Source organism: Chenopodium album, chromosome 10 (genome assembly GCF_948465745.1).
Source record: "Chenopodium album chromosome 10, dcCheAlbu1.1, whole genome shotgun sequence".
NCBI lineage: Eukaryota > Viridiplantae > Streptophyta > Magnoliopsida > Caryophyllales > Amaranthaceae > Chenopodium > Chenopodium album.
In genome coordinates this window covers 4,868,474-4,889,481 of record NC_137843.1, presented here as the reverse complement: position 1 = coordinate 4,889,481, position 21,008 = coordinate 4,868,474, and the positions used below count along the sequence as shown (strand labels likewise).

At 35.5% G+C, this 21,008-nt stretch overlaps 3 protein-coding genes across 3 annotated transcripts; all 3 read right to left on the bottom strand.

The window, feature by feature from the left end:
• Positions 1-6,819: 6,819 nt before the first annotated feature.
• LOC145564615 (uncharacterized) lies at positions 6,820-7,977 on the bottom strand. The gene has a single exon (XM_081624884.1). The coding sequence runs from the start codon at positions 7,975-7,977 to the stop codon at positions 6,820-6,822; it is 1,158 nt and encodes a 385-aa protein (XP_081481010.1).
• Positions 7,978-8,126: 149 nt separating this feature from the next.
• LOC145564614 (uncharacterized) lies at positions 8,127-13,416 on the bottom strand. Its single transcript, XM_081624883.1, has 9 exons — positions 13,357-13,416; positions 13,269-13,312; positions 12,454-12,556; positions 11,340-11,447; positions 11,069-11,178; positions 10,517-10,624; positions 10,378-10,423; positions 10,036-10,167; positions 8,127-8,684 (listed from the first exon to the last, which is right to left on the bottom strand). The coding sequence occupies exons 1-9, from the start codon at positions 13,414-13,416 to the stop codon at positions 8,601-8,603; spliced, it is 795 nt and encodes a 264-aa protein (XP_081481009.1). The 3' UTR covers positions 8,127-8,600.
• A 773-nt stretch (positions 13,417-14,189) lies between these two features.
• LOC145562016 (protein S-acyltransferase 8-like) lies at positions 14,190-20,800 on the bottom strand. The gene is made up of 5 exons (XM_081622164.1): positions 20,423-20,800; positions 18,074-18,259; positions 16,726-17,022; positions 15,489-15,719; positions 14,190-14,990 (listed from the first exon to the last, which is right to left on the bottom strand). Exons 1-5 carry the CDS (start codon positions 20,459-20,461, stop codon positions 14,517-14,519), a joined length of 1,227 nt encoding a protein of 408 aa, XP_081478290.1. The 5' UTR covers positions 20,462-20,800; the 3' UTR covers positions 14,190-14,516.
• Between the last annotated feature and the right edge of the window lie 208 nt (positions 20,801-21,008).

Here is a 21,008-nt window from a genome sequence, read left to right as displayed (position 1 = left end):
GTGGTTGGTGAAGTTTTATTATTTTGCGAATCTATTACTCATTCTCGTAAAGAAAATTTACACCTAGAGTTCCATATTAGTAATAAAAATTAACAATTTCGTAATTATACTTGATCTCCATCTAGTAAAGGCCATGGTGGTCTTGAGTTAATTGACATGAGTGTGTCCATAATCGGATAAATTAATACTTAAAAGCAAAGTGGATCATACCAACCACCCAAGTGGCCATGCGAGAATTATCATGAGGTTCATGGAAGTGTCTCATTCTCTATCCTATCACATGTGAAGAAAATAAAAGAAAATCGAATTTTATATTGACATGGTTCTGCACCAAGTGTGTCTCTCGGGCCCAATACCTCAGGAAGCATCTCAATCAATAATCTATCTTAGAAAAACTTATTACATTGTTTTTCAGGGCCAAAATCGAAGGCGATAATACATAATTCAACGCATATTATACCACTTTCAGATCGAGATTTCAGGATATGGTGTTGAAAACTCGAGGGATGGTAGGGGAGGCAACCCATCCATGTTCATATAATGTTGTCTGTAATCATATACAAGTATATATAATACTAGTTGGCCACTCCTCTAACATCATGGTCATAAACCCTACCTAGTTCTACACATAATCAACAGCAGTTATGCTTAAAAATTGTGTTAGATGATTATGATATACAATGTATAAAATTGTTATATGGAGTACCCACCTAGAATCATTAATATCGATAATCCTCTATTAATTTTCTTGATTGGGAAGAGGCTTTGATCTCTTGTCTAATTGTTTTAATGCCGACTCAAGCTCTAAAACCTTACCAATCCAGTTACTATCTACACTATATGAACATAATTATGTATTTTATTTTTATTTTATTTTTTTTCAGGTCAAGACTCGACATAATTAGCAAAATACCCATCTATACGACTTTACGTTAAAAAACAAACATATTAATGTCATAATGTTGAATTAAGCTCACTTTTGACCAATTTGCTAGCAGCCTAGCAACGAAGATTCCATATATAGCTACATAAGGAGATGTCGAAGATACTCTAGCTACTAGTTACACTAGAATACTAGCCTAGGACCTTTAGACCTTATGCCTTAGCGACTAATCAAATTAGAGCATTGCCACCAATGGGGAGAAAAATGCCCATGGGTAGTTTTTGGGGTTTAATAAAAAAAAATTACTCCCCATCAATGGTCTAAATAAAAAATGCTCATGGGCAAATCAGTTTTTGATCAAAGTTTGGGCAAAATTAAAATCTGACCAAGAAGAACTGGGCCCCACGTGCATAGCTGCAATTAAATTTTTTTTTGCTCACCTTACCTCAAAACGCAGCGTTTTGAGGAAGCGTGTGCTTTGCTTCAACTCAAAACGCAGCGTTTTGAGGGAAGGAAAAGCAAAAAAAAATACTACTTGCAGCCCTGACAGGCGCGTCAGCAGGCCCAATCAGGCGCTGACACGCGTCCTGTCAGGTAACTTGGACCAATCAGGAAATTCCTGATTATTGCAACGGTAATATTTTTGTAACGGGTATTTTGTGCTTTTAAAATAAATAAAAAAAAAAAAAAATTTACCAACGGCTAGAAAAAAAAATTCCCTACAAATAGAGACCCATTTTGCCTATATTTTCATATTTCCAAAATTCACATAAATTTGTTGTATTTACATTTTCTCTCAATTTCTCCCTCATAATTAGTCATCCTTTTAATATTAGTATTAATATTATTATTTCTTTCAAAAAAAAAAAAAAGTATTAATATTATTATTATTATTATTATTATTATTATTATTATTATTATTATTATTATTATTATTATTATTATTATTATTATTATTATTATTATTATTATTATTATTATTCTGATTCAGATCAATAATGTTTTCCATAAGCTCAACCTCAAGCTCAAATTCTTCTGATTCAGATCAATATGCGGAATTTGATAATCTAGTTGACGAATTTGTCACAAATCACTTACCTAACATAATGCTTCCTCACCCACCTCCATCCGAGATCGAAATTGTAAATGAAGATGAAACAGTCCCGCAGCATAGGGGAGATAGAGAAAGGGAGAAAGGGCATTTGCAATTGTACAATGATTACTTCGCAATAAATCCTATGTATTCCGAGAATCAGTTTCGTCGTCGATTTCGAATGCACAAACCTTTATTCTGTCGGATTATGAATAAAGTGGTTGAGGGCGATCCGTTCTTCCAGCAGCGTAGGAATGCAGCTGGTAGGCTTGGCTTATCACCTCTGCAGAAATGCACCGCTGCAATAAGAATGTTAGCGTACGGTGTTGCTCCGGATGCCGTAGATGAATACATACGCATGGGTCAAACAACATCTAGAAAATCAATGCAACATTTTACTCAAGGGGTGATCAAGCATTTTGAGGCCGAGTACTTAAGAAGTCCAACAGATGAAGATTTAAGGAGAATCCTTCACCAAAATGAAATGCGTAGATTCCCGGGCATGATCGGTAGCATCGACTGCATGCACTGGGAGTGGAAGAACTGCCCTATGGCTTGGAAAGCACAATACGCAGGTCGTAGCAAGAATGCAACCCTAATCCTCGAAGCTGTTGCGGATCAAGATTTATGGATTTGGCATGCATTTTTTGGAATACCCGGCTCTTGTAATGATCTTAACGTCCTATACCGCTCTCCGGTGTTTGACGATGTTTTGAAAGGTCGGGCACCACCAATTAGTTTTATGGTAAACGGCCATGAGTACAACATGGGATACTACTTAACAGATGGTATATATCCGAACTGGGCAACATTTATACAAGGTATCACATATCCTCAACTCCAGAAGGACAAGTTATTTGCAGATAAACAAGCTGCAGCTCGGAAAGACGTTGAACGTGCGTTTGGAGTTCTACAGGCTAGGTTTGCCATATTACGACAACCCTCACTTGCTTTCGACGAAGACATTTTGAGCGACATAATGAAAGCTTGTATCATTATGCACAACATGATTGTCGAGGATGAACGACACAATTACACTCGTGCCGAAGTTTTGAGAAGGTATTATGAAGAAGATCGCCCTCAGCTTCATAGAGCAAGGTCCGGTCCGAGTACAAGTGCCACAGTGAATAACAACGAGCCTTTCGAATTTGACGTTGGCCGACCACCAAACGTTGATTTTGACGCGTATATTCAAAGAAGAATTACCCTGCGTGATAGCCAAACCCATTTTTCTTTGAAAGATGATTTAGTTGAGCATATTTGGCAAAAATACGGTCGTAATGAATAAATAGTTTTGTAATCGTTAATTTATTTGGTTTGTATGATTGGTGTACGATCATTATGTTCCAATGTTGTAATCGTTAACGTTGTACTAATGAAAAATGAAATTTCGCATAAAATAATGACACAAATAATTAATATTGTACTCATAAATAATTTAATCAATAAAAAAATTTAGTTAAGAATAAATATTATTATTTTATTAAAAAATACATTTTGCATAAATTAATATTAAAAATAATTAATATTGTACTACTCTCATAAATAAATTAATTAATACAAAATTTTGTTAACAATAATATTAAGAAATACTAAATTACAAATTTAATGATGTGTAGGAGAGATAAATATTGGTGGGGTATAGGATTAAAAATAGGAGAGAGAATGGTGGGGATTATAATTTTTGACCATTGGTGTAGAATAAAAATGACCAAGAAAATGCCCATGGGGAGGAGGAGTGAGAAAGTGGTTAGAGAGAGATTGGGCAACCAAAAAAATGCCCATTAGTGGCAATGCTCTTACAATATATATTCTAAGGCCTTGTTTGATTGAACAAATAAAATGGGGGAATTGAAAAATCATGGGAATTTAGAAATTGGGGGTTTATTTGGTTGGCTATAAAAAGTGATATATGTAGGAATTGCAAATTTATGGGAATTTCCAATTCCTACAAAATGTAGGAAATAAATTACCAAGGCTCCCCTTGGTAACTCAAAATTCCTATGAATTGCAATTTCCTTTATAATAACCAAACAAATTTATGCAATTCCTAGGAAATTGAATGTGGAAATTTAATTCCAATGAAATGCAATTGCATATGGAAAATAAAATCCCATATCAACCAAACAACACGTAAATTAAACGCCACAATGCTAGAAAGACTCGATAACAAATTAGGATAATAATTTATTTCTATTAGCAAAACTTAACAAACTACTAGTACGGAGTAGTTGTTTGAGAATTCAGCAACTAATGAGTAATGATGTGAAGTTGTCAAACAAGTCAAGATTAAACTTTGGCCCACTTAGGAGAAGTTTGAATCTCAAGGTTCAAAATTGGGAATATAGAGTTGACGGTGAAGCTAGAGTAAGTTAAGTCAATATTTGAGTCTTCCTTATAAGGTTCTTCAAAATTTACAATTTACCAACCAAATTAAATAACCTATTTTTCTATTTTAATAAAAAAAAAAAATGGAACATGAATTATACATTCTATTGTAACAACAATATATTCTCCCTTTAAATACTGAATTTACAGTTTGTTCGAGCTCTTTTCCTTTAAATATTACTACAAGTAATTCTAATAAAATACCCGCTTAATTCTACCCCCCTTAAATTCCTCAAACACTATATTCAAGTTTTTTAAAGGGCGATATATTTATTCCTTTTAAAGCTAGCTAATATGTACATTACATACATCTAGGCGATGTTTACTATGGAGTATAATTATCGGATAGAACTTATTGCTTGTACGAATGCACTATAGACAAAATTAAAACAATTAACACTATAGATATCATTCAATAAGGACAACAATTATTACATCAGTTAATTAGTGGAGTACAAATGATATATTTCATATTAATATGTCATACTTTAAGTCATCGTGATATCGATGAACATATCAATAATATAGATCCTTAGCTTGTGTGAGATATTTATATGTTCATGGCCTAATAACCATAAATTTTTAACCAGAACTACAACACATGATCATTAAATAATATAACAACTTTTGAACATGAGATTATAATGCGTTGATTTTTCTCACACCATTTGACTAGATATAAACCCCCCCCCAAAAAAAAAAAAGTAATTAAAGGTGTACTCCTTATTAATATACACAAATATATACTTTGTATTTGTATAATCTTGAAACATTATATTCTTCGAAAGTCTAGATAAAATAAATAAAATAATGAGATCATGATACTTGAAAAGGCTAAAAGAGAGTTGCCTTGGCTTGAAAGTTTCGCAGATAAAGTAAATAATAAAAACAAACTGACTACAAAGAGTTTTAAGTCGGTATAAATTTACATGACGTGTTCTCAATTTAATTAATTAGGCCAAGAAATAGACGTTAATTTGCGTGTTAAATCCTTAATTCCACCTCCTCTTTTATTCTTTATCTTAATTTTAATTTTTAATAATTATAATAATAATAATAATACTATAAATATAAATTTCCAAAACATGCGATACACCCTTCCTTGTTTTCTTCCTCGTATTTTCTACGCTTCTTCCTCTTTCTCTCTCCTCTACCTTAACCCTCAACACCGCCTTACCATATATTTATACATCAAAACAAAAAAAATAAAATTGATCAAACTTTATTAAAAGAAAAATTAAATATAATCATGGAAGAACTTTATGTTACGGACTTAGATATGGAGGTGGCACGGCAGCTAGTTCAGCTAAGCGAAGGTGAAACAACAATGACGACAACGACGGCGACAACGAGTAGCTCCGGTAGTTGTAATAACAACCACCACCTCTACACCACCCTCGACAACGTTGATGGTGCTAAACATCGTCGGGTGGAGTTAAACAACAACGACGACAACGACAACAACAACAAGAGGAAGAACGGAAAAAAGGATGTTAATAATAATAAGAAGAGGATAATATCGTTGAGGTTATCGTCGTTAGGTTGTGACGTGGCAGGAGAATTGGATGATGTTGATTATCGAAGAAAGAAAAATAGGAGGTATCGTTCTGTTGTTGAGTTGTATAATCTTACTAAGCCTGTTAATTATTAATCAACTATATAATTAATTATATGCTACTAAGTATAATTATAACAATGTAATTAGCGTGGATTTTGGTATCTTTTACTAGTTGAAGCTAAGTTTGAGTTTTGGATTAATTAGTATGTAGAATTTCTGCATTATTATATTGTAAATATAACAATGACAAATTACAAATTAGCATACTTAAGAACGAGTATGATTTTATGAATAATGGTTCGGCTTGTTGCTACTTGTTTATTTTTCAACTTTGTAGTAATTATAATACGAGTGATTCTTTTAAAAGCGTTTGGATCTAATATTATTAATCCGTATCTCATTGCTTACTAAAATTGTTTTCTCAAATTAATTGTTGGTTTTGGGTGTGTTCAAAGGCAATTTATTTTACATTTCAGAAAACTTTCTATGAAAGTATCTTATAAAGAAACATTTATAGTCGTATAATTTAAACTAACATTGTAGATACTAAATTGAAGAAAATATTATATATAATACACCGTGTTATCAATCTGACCATTAATTCGTATCATCGGCATCACCGTACCACGACATTGATGACAATACTACAATAGGAATATCTTTGATTGATTCTACAACCCGTGTTGCCTTGATTTGGTCCGTTAATTTAATCTTTCATAAATCATAAGGTATTATAGTAAGGTACTTGAAAAGAGAAAACAAATTTGTTAGTCCTCAAGTAGCACTAAAACTAATGTATATTCTCAGTGTGTGTCTCTGCATGCTCCTTAATTTTAATTTTACTTTTACTTTTACTTTTTTTTTTTTTTTTTTGAAAGGCAATCGGGCATAAAATAATCACATCAAATCAATATCCGCCAAGGCCGTTAAACCTTGGGGGAAAGTGTCAAGGAAAACAAACTCCGACCCACTAGGAGGGAGTAATCTCGCAGCAAAGTGCGCAACTACATTACCACTACGTCTAACATGATTAATACTAAAGAAGCTAAAAGTATTCCCAATAGCCTTAATATCTTCAATAACGAGATCAAAGGGGGACCTTCCCAACAGTTGCTGCTTGATAGCTTGCACAACAACAGAGGCATCACCTTCCAATTCCACATAGTTGAGCTCCAGAGATTGGGCTACCAGCAGCCCCCACCTAGCTGCCAACGCTTCAGCAAGTTTGACAGTGAATTCCCCATAGCATCTCTTCACTCCAGCAGCAATCATATGCCCAGACGAGTCCCTGATCACCACCCCTAAGCCCACACCCACACCCTCCAACATTGCAGCATCAAAATTAATCTTTATCCCACCTGTAGGGCCCTGCCAACAACTCGGAGAGCTCTGAATACAAGCACGAACACACCCCACTGCCTCGTTGTATTTTTTATAATCACCAACAAGCTTCAAGTATCCCACAGCACCACTCATCACACACTTCCAAGGATTGTTAAACACAACCGAATTTCGAAATGACCACGCAGCCCACGCAAGAGCACAAACCGACAGTAGCTCCTCCTTGTTCAGTTTAGAATTCAACCAAAGAAACAGCTCCCTGAACGAAGTCTTCGGTGCATCAAGCAATGTGTTATAATGGGGAGAAGGTTCCCAAATTAGTCTAACATTTGGGCAATCGAAAATAGCATGACAAATTGTTTCTGGTGCAGCATTGCAAAGCTCACAAACTCCACAATCTCTCACATGTCTTTCCCTTAGCCTCTCCAAAGTTGCAAGGGAACCAGAGCAAGCACGCCACAAAAAATGGCAGAGCTTAGGAGGACCTTTAATACTCCACACCAACTTCCAGACAGCCTCATAATCAGCCCCGAACTGCAGCTCCCAACCTCTCACATGCCCCAACCTTCCCAGCCAATACCCCGATTTGGTAGTGTAAACACCGTCTTCAGTCGGCCACCAAAATCTGGTATCCTCAGGCAGCCTATTACTTAGAGGGAGGCTACGAATAAGATTAACATCATTAGGCATAAAGTGAAAATTCAGCGTGTCCATATTCCAGTCCCTAGTCTCTTTATCAATCAGGTCAGTCACAAAGAGCTCAGCAGAACTCTCAACTTTTACTTTTACTTTTTTAATCAATTAAAGTTATCAAGAACTTCGTAGCCAAGGAATTAGACTTTCTTTCTTTTCTTCCCATTCAAACCCTAAATCCAATAAGAAAGTCATCTTTTTTGCTTGTTTATTGACCAAAAAGTCCCATGATATTTCTTTTTCCTTACTCTTGAGTGTGATTAACATTGTGTACAAGTTATCGTGTTTTCTACAATTTACAAAGTAATAGAGATTAAGGGACGATTCAGTAGTACTTTATAGGGGATTGATGCTCGTTTCCAACACTTCATCATAACCCAGTAAAACAATTGAGAGTTTGTACAAAACAAACTGCTGTACTAGATCGAAACTCAACACCAAGCATATCCGAGAGGGAGTTGGAGTAGATGACAACAATAGTGATCACAGTAGAACTGGACTTCGTTGGTTCATCACTTGGATAATTGTCAACAAAGTTGAAAGGACAATAGCATTTGATTGCAGCATCACACGTAAGTATTGAGCTTGTCTGATAAAACCGAAGGGCCAAACAATGGTAGGAGTCAGTGTCCTCATGCTTTTTCTCACGTTTTCCAGACACGGATGGTTCCATCAACGGAGGCACTTATCATACAGTCGTCCTTCGGATGATAGCTTACACTTGTAACCTGGTTGAATAGGGCAGGAGTCCTTGTCAATAAATCACAATATTAAGAAATCAGAACGTAGGGTTTTAAATGACTAAATCTACAATAACAGCATTTTAATAGACATCTGAGCAATGAGCCAACAATATACGGTAGAACACAGAATTGACAATAATACCCTTGAAATGAGGGAAGTAGAGACTGAAAATGGGACCAAAGAGAAAATGGGACCTAACATAAAAGACATTTAGCTTTACAGATTAGCATCAGAATTTCAACACAACCATGATTGATAAACAAAGAATTTTGTAATTAGGATAACAACAAATGGATGATTTAAATGGCAAGTTATGAATGTATAGCTAGTTCTGAACTTCGGATGCATCAACAAATTCAGTCAGAGCCAATGAGCCATCGACTTGAAAAAGAAAGTTGTCAAAATATCCAAGTTGCGGAAACCAACCAGTGGCATAGGTCCAGGTAAAAAATATATGCCCTTCATTCCAAACTAAGTGTCCATTAAGGTTATGCACATAAGTTAAGGAGTTGCTAGTTTTGTTGGTATTCACTTTGGAAAGTAATAATGAGTAAGGGTTTTAAACTGACAAGGCATTGCAAAGCTGGACAGGGAAAAAGAAACTTTAGGTAAGTAGACGCACATTGTGAAGTGTAGTACGGAGTAGTACTTAGCAGGGCCATAGTAGGAAAGCTAAAACACACAAGAGAAAGTTAAATAGAAGCAGTTCATGAAGTGTTCTGTTCCTATGGGAACCTACAATGCATAACTGTCAGCTGGAACATTTAGTGGATGAAAAAAAAAAAAAAAAAAGAAGAAGAAGAAGAAAAAACCACATCTAGTAATTAAACTATACAATAACATTCACGATATCAAGTTGCCAACTCTCCAACCCACTTAAGGCAATTTAGAGTGTGCATACTCAATGCCACATTGACTGAAGTAGCTTTAGGTCTTGGGTGCATAATTTATTAACTGCCACTGATTTGGGTTCAGTTAACAAGCATTCACTAGAATAAACTGGAGAATGGGCTGATGAGCAAGGGCTATGGTGAAAAGGTTGCTTTCAGAGCCAAGACACTAAAATTAGATCTATGGTGAAAAGGTTGCTTTCAGAGCCAAGACACTAAAAAAATCTTTTCAATGTTGAAGATAATTATATACTCGTATTATTTCCAGTTCAATAATGTCTGATTGTGACATATCTCTCAACATCAGCACCACAGAACCAGGAGGCATTTGCTGACTTCAGGGGAATGTGAGACATTACTTTATGTGCTTTTTTTCTTTAAGAGATACGACCAGTTAGCAAGAATCATGTACAAACAAGAATAAGCATGTGCTAGATAACATTACCACTGAGGCATGAGCACGAAATCTTGACGCCACAGAAGCATCCACCAAATCCCAGAAGAAAACATAGCCATCCTCCGAACCACCAGCCACATAAGCATCACTATTGGTCAGGCAGCAGTCCAATTTGTATGACTAATGTCCAAAAAACAAGGAATACAAATATTAATCAAGATATATGATGGGAAATACCAATCAAATCATAAAAAAAATTACACTGATGAGAGTAGAAAATAAAATTCAGAAATATGGATAATTATCAAATAATGTGGAAGATGATTAATGTTCAAACTTGAATCACTACTGCAGTGCACTTTCTTAATAAGGGTAAAATGGCATGCAAACCTTGCACACATGGCCTTTGTATTCTTGAAGTAGCTCCCCAGAAGTCCTATTATTTAACAATCATTTAATGCACTAACAGAAAATTTTCCAGCTCAAACCTTATACAGTTATACCAACATGAGGAAGGTAATTAACACACCTGTCAAGAAGACGTAAAGTTGAATCTAGACAACTGGCCAATGTGCAGTTTCCATCATTTGACAATGAAATACAGTTGACAGGTTGTCCTAAGTTATCAGATAGTTCCCTGTTTATATCCAGAAAAACGAAATTATAATCCTATCTTTTTACTAGATAATAGGGGTGTGGTAGATGGTGATGGTGGTCATGAGAATGTATGTAATCTTGCAAGGAAAGTCCCATGTCACTGTCATGGTAAAGCTTCTCGACCTTCGAGTGGGTGGATTTATTTTTAAATTCCCATTATCACTCTAAATCCATTACCCCTAGTCGCCACTCAACACATACATAAAAATAATTGGGGATAGAGTTGCATTACTATGGACATGGACATGAAACTTTCCTTATACAAATACAAACAAATTGATTACTATTACATGTATATGACCATTCACTAGTTCACTACCGCCTACCAAATGGGCTGAGAAAAAAATATGGAGCACTTCGCGAACAATTTATATTAGTTGCCAGTTATTACTGATCCTAACTTGATATACGTCAATGTACATACCTACCAATGCGAATATCAAATGTTCGGACAGTCCCATCAACGCTTCCAGCAATAATTTCAGTACTTGTCAAGCATACTGACATAACACTGTCTTGAAAAGTATCAATGATCTAGAATCACAAGCAACATATATGTCATAGAATCAAACCGATGACAACCATAACAAAGTAATACAATACGATTATTCAAACTTCAAAGCACAGAAACAACTCAAGGACTATAAAGGGACAGAATTGAGAAGAGACAATCAACTGAAAAGAGGAACTCCAACCTGAATCGGTTCAGTATTATGAGATCTACAATCCCAAGCACGCACGGAACGATCATACCCAGCTGATACAACAACAGATGAATACTCATTGAACTTCACCGCATTTACCTGGAAAAAAAAGAGGTTAAGAAGCTCTCCCATTCATGAAGCAACAGACATAAAAACATATCATAGGATGTTTATGCAAAGGTGGTAAAACTATCCATTTCTTATAGGGACAAAGGGTAATTAGACCAGTCAAATAGAAACCAAGCCTTGAAGTTATATACTTAGTATATTAATAGATGCTGGAAATTTCTCATAGCAAAACATAATGAGCAAATTGAGGAAGGATTAAACAACAAGATGGTTCTCATTTCGCCAAGCTTACATGAGCTCTTCTGAATAGCATCAACAAATGCGTTAAACAACATTCATAATCTAACAACTAGACACAAGTTGCGGAACAGGAAATTAAAAGTCCATCATATTATTGCAATGAGAGAAGAATGACAAATCAACTCTACGAAGGAAATTCTGATGCTTCACAAGCAGATTTCTACTACATAGATATTGAATCCCTTTACATAGTTCAATTGGTTAATCAAGGGCTGAGCTGTGACCTCAAGCTTTAAATGACAATCCTCCAATATAACACGTTGCTTTTCAAGACCCAGAATAAAGGGTGTTATGACCAATAGGAGAGGAAGGGAGAAAAACTTGTGATTTGTGTGAAACATGATCTGTTTATGATATAGTTGAAAAAAAGTCATCTCCTTTTCCTAAGTCCTCCTTCCTTTTATAACTGTAACGTTCACATCAAATCAACAAACCACAAGACATTCTGATTCCACAGCGCAACTTCAGTACTTTTACAGTGTTTTTGGAGGGGATACTTGGGAGAGAAGAGGAAAGGAGGAGAGTGACGAATGCATTTTCCCCGATTTGAATAAAGTAATGAGGTCAGTTCCTTCAGGGAAAGATATAGTAAAGAACTGCAAGCCCTCATCGCCCTCCTACCTTCCCCTATTCTCCTTCAAATAATTATTCGCACTATTGATGCCAATTTAAAGAGATAGAAAACTAGTTCAGTGATAACCAAAAACAGGTGTATAAAGTTTGTCAGTGAACTAACCTCACTATCATGTCCACGGAATTTGCGTATAACCCGACCAGTAGATACATCCCAGTAAAATATTTGACGGTCACCACCACATGAGACAATCTTTGAGTTGTCCCTGAAATAGACATTGATGATTGCTCAGAAAACCAAGTCAAGTGTGCATGTCATAGGACAGATAAATTCCTTACACCCAAGCTGAAAATGGTTAGAAACTTGTTACAAATTTGGCATATCCTCAATCATGCAAAAATCTTTTCCACGATTTCAGTTCTTATAAACACTTTTCTAAATGCACCAAGTTCTAAAGTCCGAAAACAGGCCTTCTCTGATGGGTGCTCATCCATTATTAATTTAAGATGTAGGCATTGCGTCGACAGAAACCAAGAATAGAAGCTAAATTGCTGGTTGCTGCTTTAAGGCTTATTAGTTAACAATAATGTCACCATTCAAGTGCCATATTTCATGGGTCACTGGGCAAAAGTTATAATTTCAATTCAACATGATCTATTTCAATATTTACTTGTTTCAAGATAAGAGTTTGTTCTGTTATGTTTTGTCAAGCTATATGGATCCTTAGCACTTAACTCCCAAATCATCATCACACTGAAATAGTTCTAATCATAACAATTAAAAGACATAAAATTAGGGTAATGAACTCTAACATTGATACACTGAAATATTACTTGGCTAGCAACAAGAATAGTTCTCCTTAGCTAGCAAAAATAGCATTATGATTTGCATAACATAGAATCAACAAACATAATGTATAACATCCCAAATTCATAAAATCAGCCAAAATAATAAATTAAAGGACTTGATGTGAATACCACGGTGAGGATTCCAAAGGCGAATGGTGCGGTCTTTGCCGCAGCTCAGACAATAATTACCGTCGCCGTTAAAGCGGGCTGCTAATACTGCGCCTTCGTGTCCCTTCAGCACGTTTGCCTCCTTCGTCGGTAACCCTTCCCCGCTCATTCTCTTTCACTCGATGTTTCCTGCCTTTTTTCTTCTTTCTTTCTACTTTCTACCACTCTTGTTAATCATGATATTACCCTCCGTCTGAGCGTTAATTACTTTTACGGGGTGTTTGGCAGGTGGGAATAAGAATTTGGGGATTACGGGATTCAGAATGGGATTGAGATTTATAGTTGGGAATTTAATAAAATATTGACAATCCCTTGTTTGGAAATAAAATTGTACTGTAAATTTATAATAACACCCTTATTAATGTTACTCCGTATATCCTTAAGCATTTATTAATATGGTAAAATGGTTTTTTCCTCTTTATTCCCAATTCTCATATCTATTACTTGCCCCCTAGGTAATAAAATCATCAGTATAGAACAATTTTAATCCCATTCTCAATCTCAATCCCACCTACAATTCCCCTTCCCACAAAACAAACAAGGCAATATATACTCCTACCTCCTCAATTCCCATTCCCAAGCCCCAATTCCCACATACCAAATGCCTCCTTATGGTGCTTAGTTAGATTACTAACGACTAACAACAGCTAGCGTCTTATGACTTTCATCAATTGAGCTACCCTTATAAAGTTTTTACCTTTCTTCGGAAATAACTCCTCGAACTTCTTGGAGTTTTTAATCTTTTTTATATAGTTATCACACAACTTTAGATAGCATTATAAGTAAAAGTATACAAAATAAGAATAATAATGCAATTTTAGTTTGGTAGCACGAGAAATATAGAAAGTTAGGCCAATTTTTAGGTACATAACAAGTTACCAATTTTCAGAAAAATAATGCATAGAGAATTATCTTTGAAAGTTTTACAAACATCAAGAATTGAATCTCTAGAACATAAGCAATTGTTTGTAAATCTATACTTTCAAATTCAACTAGATACAACATAGAAAGTTTTTCATCCATGAAAATATATACCGAGTTTTGCCCACCATCTCCCACCAACCCAAGCCCGCCTACAACCCTACCAGCCCAATTTGAGCGAAAACCAAAAGATGAAAAAAATAGTGGCTAACAATTGATGGTTTTTCAACTGAACATGAGTAAAGAGAATACATGGGAGTATCAATAGCAATGCTCAAGAAGTTAACATCAAGGTTTTTTACTATCTGAGACAATGGCATTGAAAGCAAGGATGTGCGGTGATGTGCCAAAACTTCCAGCTCTTCGAGATTGCTCCGTCCCTAATTGACTCAAAGAAGCTTGCAGTTCTGAGCCCAAATTATTATAATCAGATTCAGCAGATTCACGAGAAAACCCATCGCTACCTCTCCTTTTGAGATCCTCAGTCCCATAATAATCACGTCTTTGAGATAGTTTTAGAATATCGTCGCCAATTTCCAGATCATCTTCCACTTTTGTTCGCCTGTCTTCACCAAATTCTTCAGCCACCTCAGGCATTGGTCTCATGGGTATCCTTGGTGCCTCTTCTTGTATATATGCACGGAATTTGTTCTTTGAAGGCTGAATCTTTGAGCAGAACACTTCGATGAAATTGGAAATGCAACCACGGTCAAAAGCATTTCGCCTGTTGTCCGCTCTGTATCTGAAGTTTTCATATGTGGTCTGGGGAAAAAGATGCAATTATGAAGTAGCTAAAAGCTAATTACCAAAATAAAACATAGACAAATCAATAATACTATGATACTTCTAATTTTATTCCTTTGGGTGGGAAAAGGGGGAGGGGGTCACATTATGGTGCCAAATCTACAGCTTCAAAGACAAGGATTGCAGAAACAATCAATAACAGATCCCACGTATGAACAATGCCTGTTTCCTGATGTAGAAATCGAGCTTTTTAAAAAATAAAAAAATAATAAATAAAAAAAAAAAAATAACTAACTCATATCATAATAGGAAACCAGTCAAAATGAAAGCACATTATACAAACAAGATCAGCCACTCATAAGCCAGACTTCATACAGTTGGTACTTGAAAACCTATCGGTGTCAAGCTCAAGCCAGAAAGGCAATGCCAAAAAAAATTACATAAACCATGAAACAAGCAAATTGGAAAAGAGACGTGTAATAAAGAAAAAAATGTAAAGAGGGATGTGAGATTTACCTGGTTCGTGCTTATCAGGTACAAATGGAAGCCGGTGAGACCGCCAACAAACCACAATGCAACAAAGCAGTAGGACATTAGCACAACTGAGGCTGGTGATTCTTTTATGGCCTTCCACACATTGTGATGCTCATCCACAAGAAATTTTATGTACAAAGCTGACAGTGTAAATACGAAGATGCAAAGAAGGGTTGCAGAAGATATGAACATAAAGAAGAAACGGTAGTTGCGCTGCAAAAATCAAGAAATACAGTGTCAAACAAAGCATCAACCATGTTATTAGAGGACAGTAGAAAGAACATGGTCCCATTCTAAACAATCAAAGTAAATGCAATGAACTACTAGATGCATGATTTTCATAGGAAAAAATTCCTAGTTCTTAGAAACAGCTCAAAATCAACCATCAAGAGTAGTTTACATGTGAATTGGGCAACAATGTGTATATCTATATTCCCTAGTTTGCATCTTATAACCTTTCTTTGAACATTTAAGGACAACAATTAGCAACATAAACGTTAAACAATAACCTCCAGAGAGCTCTACACCAGATGCTCATACAGCACATCACGAGAAAAAAAAATAAAATAAAATAAAAAAATAAAAAAATAAAAAAGTAGTCAACTTCAACTCTATAAAGGGAAAACAGAGGAGAGGAAGAAACTAGAGAGAGTAGGGGGGGTGGGGGGGAGTGAGGATAGAAAATATGGGAAAACGAAAAGGCAAGCAACAGTAGTGAACTAAGCAGTTTAAAATTGGAAAATACAAATAAGACACAAAAAAAAAAGAGGTTCAATGAAAGGTCAATCCTGTCTCATTCATCAAAATAGGACAAAGCAGCAAATTGGCTAGACACCATACCAGGACATAACATCAACTTGGAGCCTTTCTCAAGGCTTTGACCTATGGATGCATCAACCAGCTCGGAGAATCTTTACTTTCGAATCAAAACAGAAAACGCGACATGGCAGCTATACTTGAAGAACCTTGTGCAATGACCTTAACCATTTCAATTCTAAAAAACTTGCATTTTTTAATGATTATACAATATTTTTTTAAAAAAATGAAGCATATCATACCCAACTACACTACATCAGGTACTTTTAAGCAGTTTCATGGAAATTCAAGTATTACCAAGGGGAGATTCATGAGTGAAAAACATAATAACAACTAAGAACAAATTACAAATGCCCCATGAATCTTGAAAAAAGTCAGATTACAGAGATTTTTAGCTGCATACCATTCCAATGCATTGCCCAACCCAAGGGCAATGGTGATCAAATTTCTCCACACAATTGTTGCATATCGAACAATGAGAACATCGGGGTGGACGATATAGCATGCATGTTTCACAGTATTTCACCTTGACAGGAACACCGTTAACAAGGACTTCTTTGGTGCGGGGGAATTGCAGACTCGGTGTGGGCCTGCCGCCAGCCTCTGAAGACTCATAGCAAAACTCTTCCTCTGGTGGATGCAAATTGCGAGGAATGATGCCTGGATCCCGGGCTGAAGTAAATAAAAGAAGTACCAATACCTGCCATAATCAGCAGGGTAATAAAATCAACCAAAAATGCCACATTGCCAAAGGCACACAAAAAAAATGGACTTCTATAACATTTGCAGCACTGACATAGAAACTTATAAATATAGAAATGGAAACAGAAACAAAAACTGAAACCAGAAATGGTGAAATATTAACTCTCAACTACGCCACCCACACCCCAAATCGACATGCTCTCTATCTCTGTCAATGCTGAATTAGTTCAACCATAAACAAAAGAATCTCACCACTGAAGTGGCTCTCTGAAATGACCAAAATCCTCAGGTTCTCTACCTGTCACCTTTCAATTGATTACTCAGATTTCAGATCTACCACCTTTCTCTTAATGTAAGCACTAAAACACTACATTGAGAACAAAAGGCAATGATTCCCGGACCCTCAGAGAAAGGTGAGCAACCAGGGTCTTTCAAACTTTCAAAGCTATCAAGTAAGCGTTTATTTTATTACTTTAATTTTTTCCATACTTGGGGCTAAAAGTGCAAGGTTCGTTAACTGATTAACCCATATAATGCTTCAGGTACATTACAAACCCATTATCTACCATTTTTGTAAGACCTGGACTCTTCCAAACTTCAGAGTCTAAGCAAGCAGAGGGATATACTGAATATATATATTCAGATGAAAACATGAGCAACAGGGAAGTGAAAGAGAATAGCATGGTGTAAGTGAGTGTGCATGCCAGAGCCTGTACCCATGTCTGTGTTACAAACCAGTATAGTCTATAGCCGAGTACCAAATCCAGGCAGATAGTTTAAAAGTCAGCCAAATAATGTTCAATTCAAACTGAAAATATGAGGACTCCTCCATGATAAATAGAGAATTCATTTGGACATGTTTTAAATCAAATAGTGATCATTTAAACCTGAAAACATGTGCAGACCCCTACAATCTTGTGACCCTCCAGGTACATTTGAATCATTGATTTAGCAAATGTTTCATCTCACCAAAAAAAACTAGTAAATTAAGTGATTGGAATACAATCTAAGGCTTAAAATAACATAAAATAAAAGTTTAGATGACTAACATAGATGGTAAAGATGATGGCTACCACCAGAATTGCATATCCAGCATTATACGTAGAGAACTTATGGAGAAGATGTCTTGCTACAAAGGTGCAAAAGATAACTGCAGGCACAAGTATAAGCAATACAGACACTGTAAGGGACCTAGCATCTGGTCCAAATATCAGCCTCCCACTGCATAAAAAAATCTGCAACAGACAAGAATTCCCAACAATGCAGGGAAATATAATGAAAGTTAGAGGGTCAACAAAGTAAAATAATTGGGTACAAAAATACACTAGGTGAAGTAAGTATTGCACAAGAGAGAATTCCAAAACATTAGGTAACATGACATCCAAGAGTTCTACAAGATCCAATCTTAAAAAGAAACATGCAACACAGAGGACGGCATACATCTCCATAAGGGCAGTTACAAGAAAGACAGATACGTCAAAACAGGATTGATAAGCTATAATCCCTTAAAAGAAGGCATATATGCTTGGAGTTTGAATTCTAAAAAAAAAATCTAGAAAGGGTTTTAGCAAATTTATTTCAAATGGAGACAAATGATTTAATAATTTGTGGATTATAAAAACCAAACATCATCCTATTAACATGCTTGTGTTTTCATATATCATGAGTTGGCAAATGACTATTGTCTTTTAGATCTAAGCCTTTCAATAGAGAAGGGATAAAGCTACCTATATTTGACCTCACTTATAATTGGTTGCCTATCAAGTATCAAGTAATTGTCATGATTGCCTATCAAGTATCAGGTTCAACTCTGACTAACATACATAATTGATGAACCTGCAATTTGCTTCCTCATCTGAACTTTGGATGGGATGAATTAAAAGCAAGAGCTGGTTTTGACGGTGTTCTTGGGTACCTTTCCAAAAATATTTATAATGGATAATTGGATTGTAGCAGACAACAGCTACATAGTACATACTCAGTTACTCACATGGTAATACACCAACATGGCAAGTCATGCTAATGAAAAGCTTTTATACAGAAAAAAGGAAAGCAACATGTGATGAATTCCCACATCCAATGTCCTTTACTCATTTGAATGTTATAATTGTTGAGTTTATTTCTTACCACACATGCCTTGATATGCATAATACAATAAAGGAAATAAATCAGCAGATAGCAATCATACAATAAGCAAATCATAAGAACAAGGGGTGTGAATGTGTGATTATAGCTGTAAACATTGAACCCTATTTCAACATTTAGACAGTGCGATAGTATCTTTTAAGGAACCACATACATGATCCACAAAGCCCTTGTTGGGCACATACCAAAACCTTCAGAGAATCACAAAAGCTCTTCCAGCAAGAATTACAGATGTACCCTATCTAGCTTGGATACTTATAGAAAAGATGTAACAAGGATCTCTGTATTTCCTCAAGAAAACTATTCATAATTCTCTCCATTCTAGATAGAATTCTGTGCTATTGTCATTTAGTCATTCTTCACTAAAATAAGCTCACGATCTCCCCTAGTCTATACAAATAGCCAATAACACCCACAAAAAAAGAAGGACAAGTACTTGTCAGGGTTGATTGAAATTTGTCTTGGGAATTAGTACAGTCGATGTATATAAAAATTTTAGTTCTTAAACATAATCCTCAACAGTTGCCAATTCTACATCAACATGAAACCCGCCAGTATAGTACACATACCACCCCCTTACTTACCACTCTTTTGCCAACATATCAGAGAAATGCACAATTATACTCCTTGCCAAGCATCACGCCATGAAAGCCAGGAGTTCGAACAAAAGCCGGAAAAGGTGGTACAGGGGTATGATCAATTTATCCAGTAACAAGGAGAAATACATGTCTACTCTTAATTATGACAACCGTGTGTAAATTCATTGTTACACAAAATCCCTCGGAAATCATCAACAACATTTTCATTCAATGTTATAGCTACCCCATCATCACTTCAAAATTCACTCAGATCCCATCCAAAGCCAATATCTACCCAAAATTCCCTTTATGAAAATAATAATTTGACAAATATTTATAGGGTTCCTTCCAATTGCTGCACCCTAAGACTACCCATTTCATAATCACCCATCAAAAGGGCAAATTAAGTAAAACCCAGATCAAATTACACGAATTATAAACACCCAGATCAAATTTACACGTAAATTGTGGTCAAAAGCAGAAATCAAAAAGTTCCAATTGACGCCAGCTCATCAAAATCCAGTAACCCAAGTTACAAAACCACTAGATAAGATTACAAATTAAGGATACCCAGATAAATTATCATCAAATTAAGACAACCCATGAACAATTAAGGCAAAATTAAGCTATAATTTTCAAAATAACAATTAAAAAACAGAGAAAAAACAATCTTACATTGCTTCCTTTCCAAGCTTGATAAACCCGCTTAGCCATCAGAAAAGAAGAAAATCAGTAAGAAATAGACCAATAGAGAATCGAAGATTCGTAACTTGTTGTTGGTGGTAGCTTCTGCTCATTCTTCAGAGTCTTGGAAGTCGTGAAAAGAGGAGAGAGAAAGGCGGTTTAAGGGTTCAAAAAATATGCGCTGAAAATTAGAGTAATTGATTGATTGAGGACAGTAATGAGTTTGCTCTGTTGCCTTTGAGACTATCTGCTTTTCCACTCTTTCCAATATTTATTTTGAAATTTTTATTAATTAAAAAAAAAATTAAATTAGGGAATAACATTAATAAAATCTATAGAAAAAAGAAGGGGGAAGAATGTTTTTGGAGGATAAAAAATGGGAATAATAACACTGTATGGGTGTAAACAAAAAAAAATAAAATTAAGAAATAATGCTGTTAATAAATTAATAATACAGTCTGTTATGATAGTTGTAAAGACGATTTTGCCCTTTGGTTGTGTGATTGTTTGGTGGGGTAACTATGGTGGAAAAATGATTTGAGCAGAAGGCATTTTAGGAAAATTGTTTGTATTATCT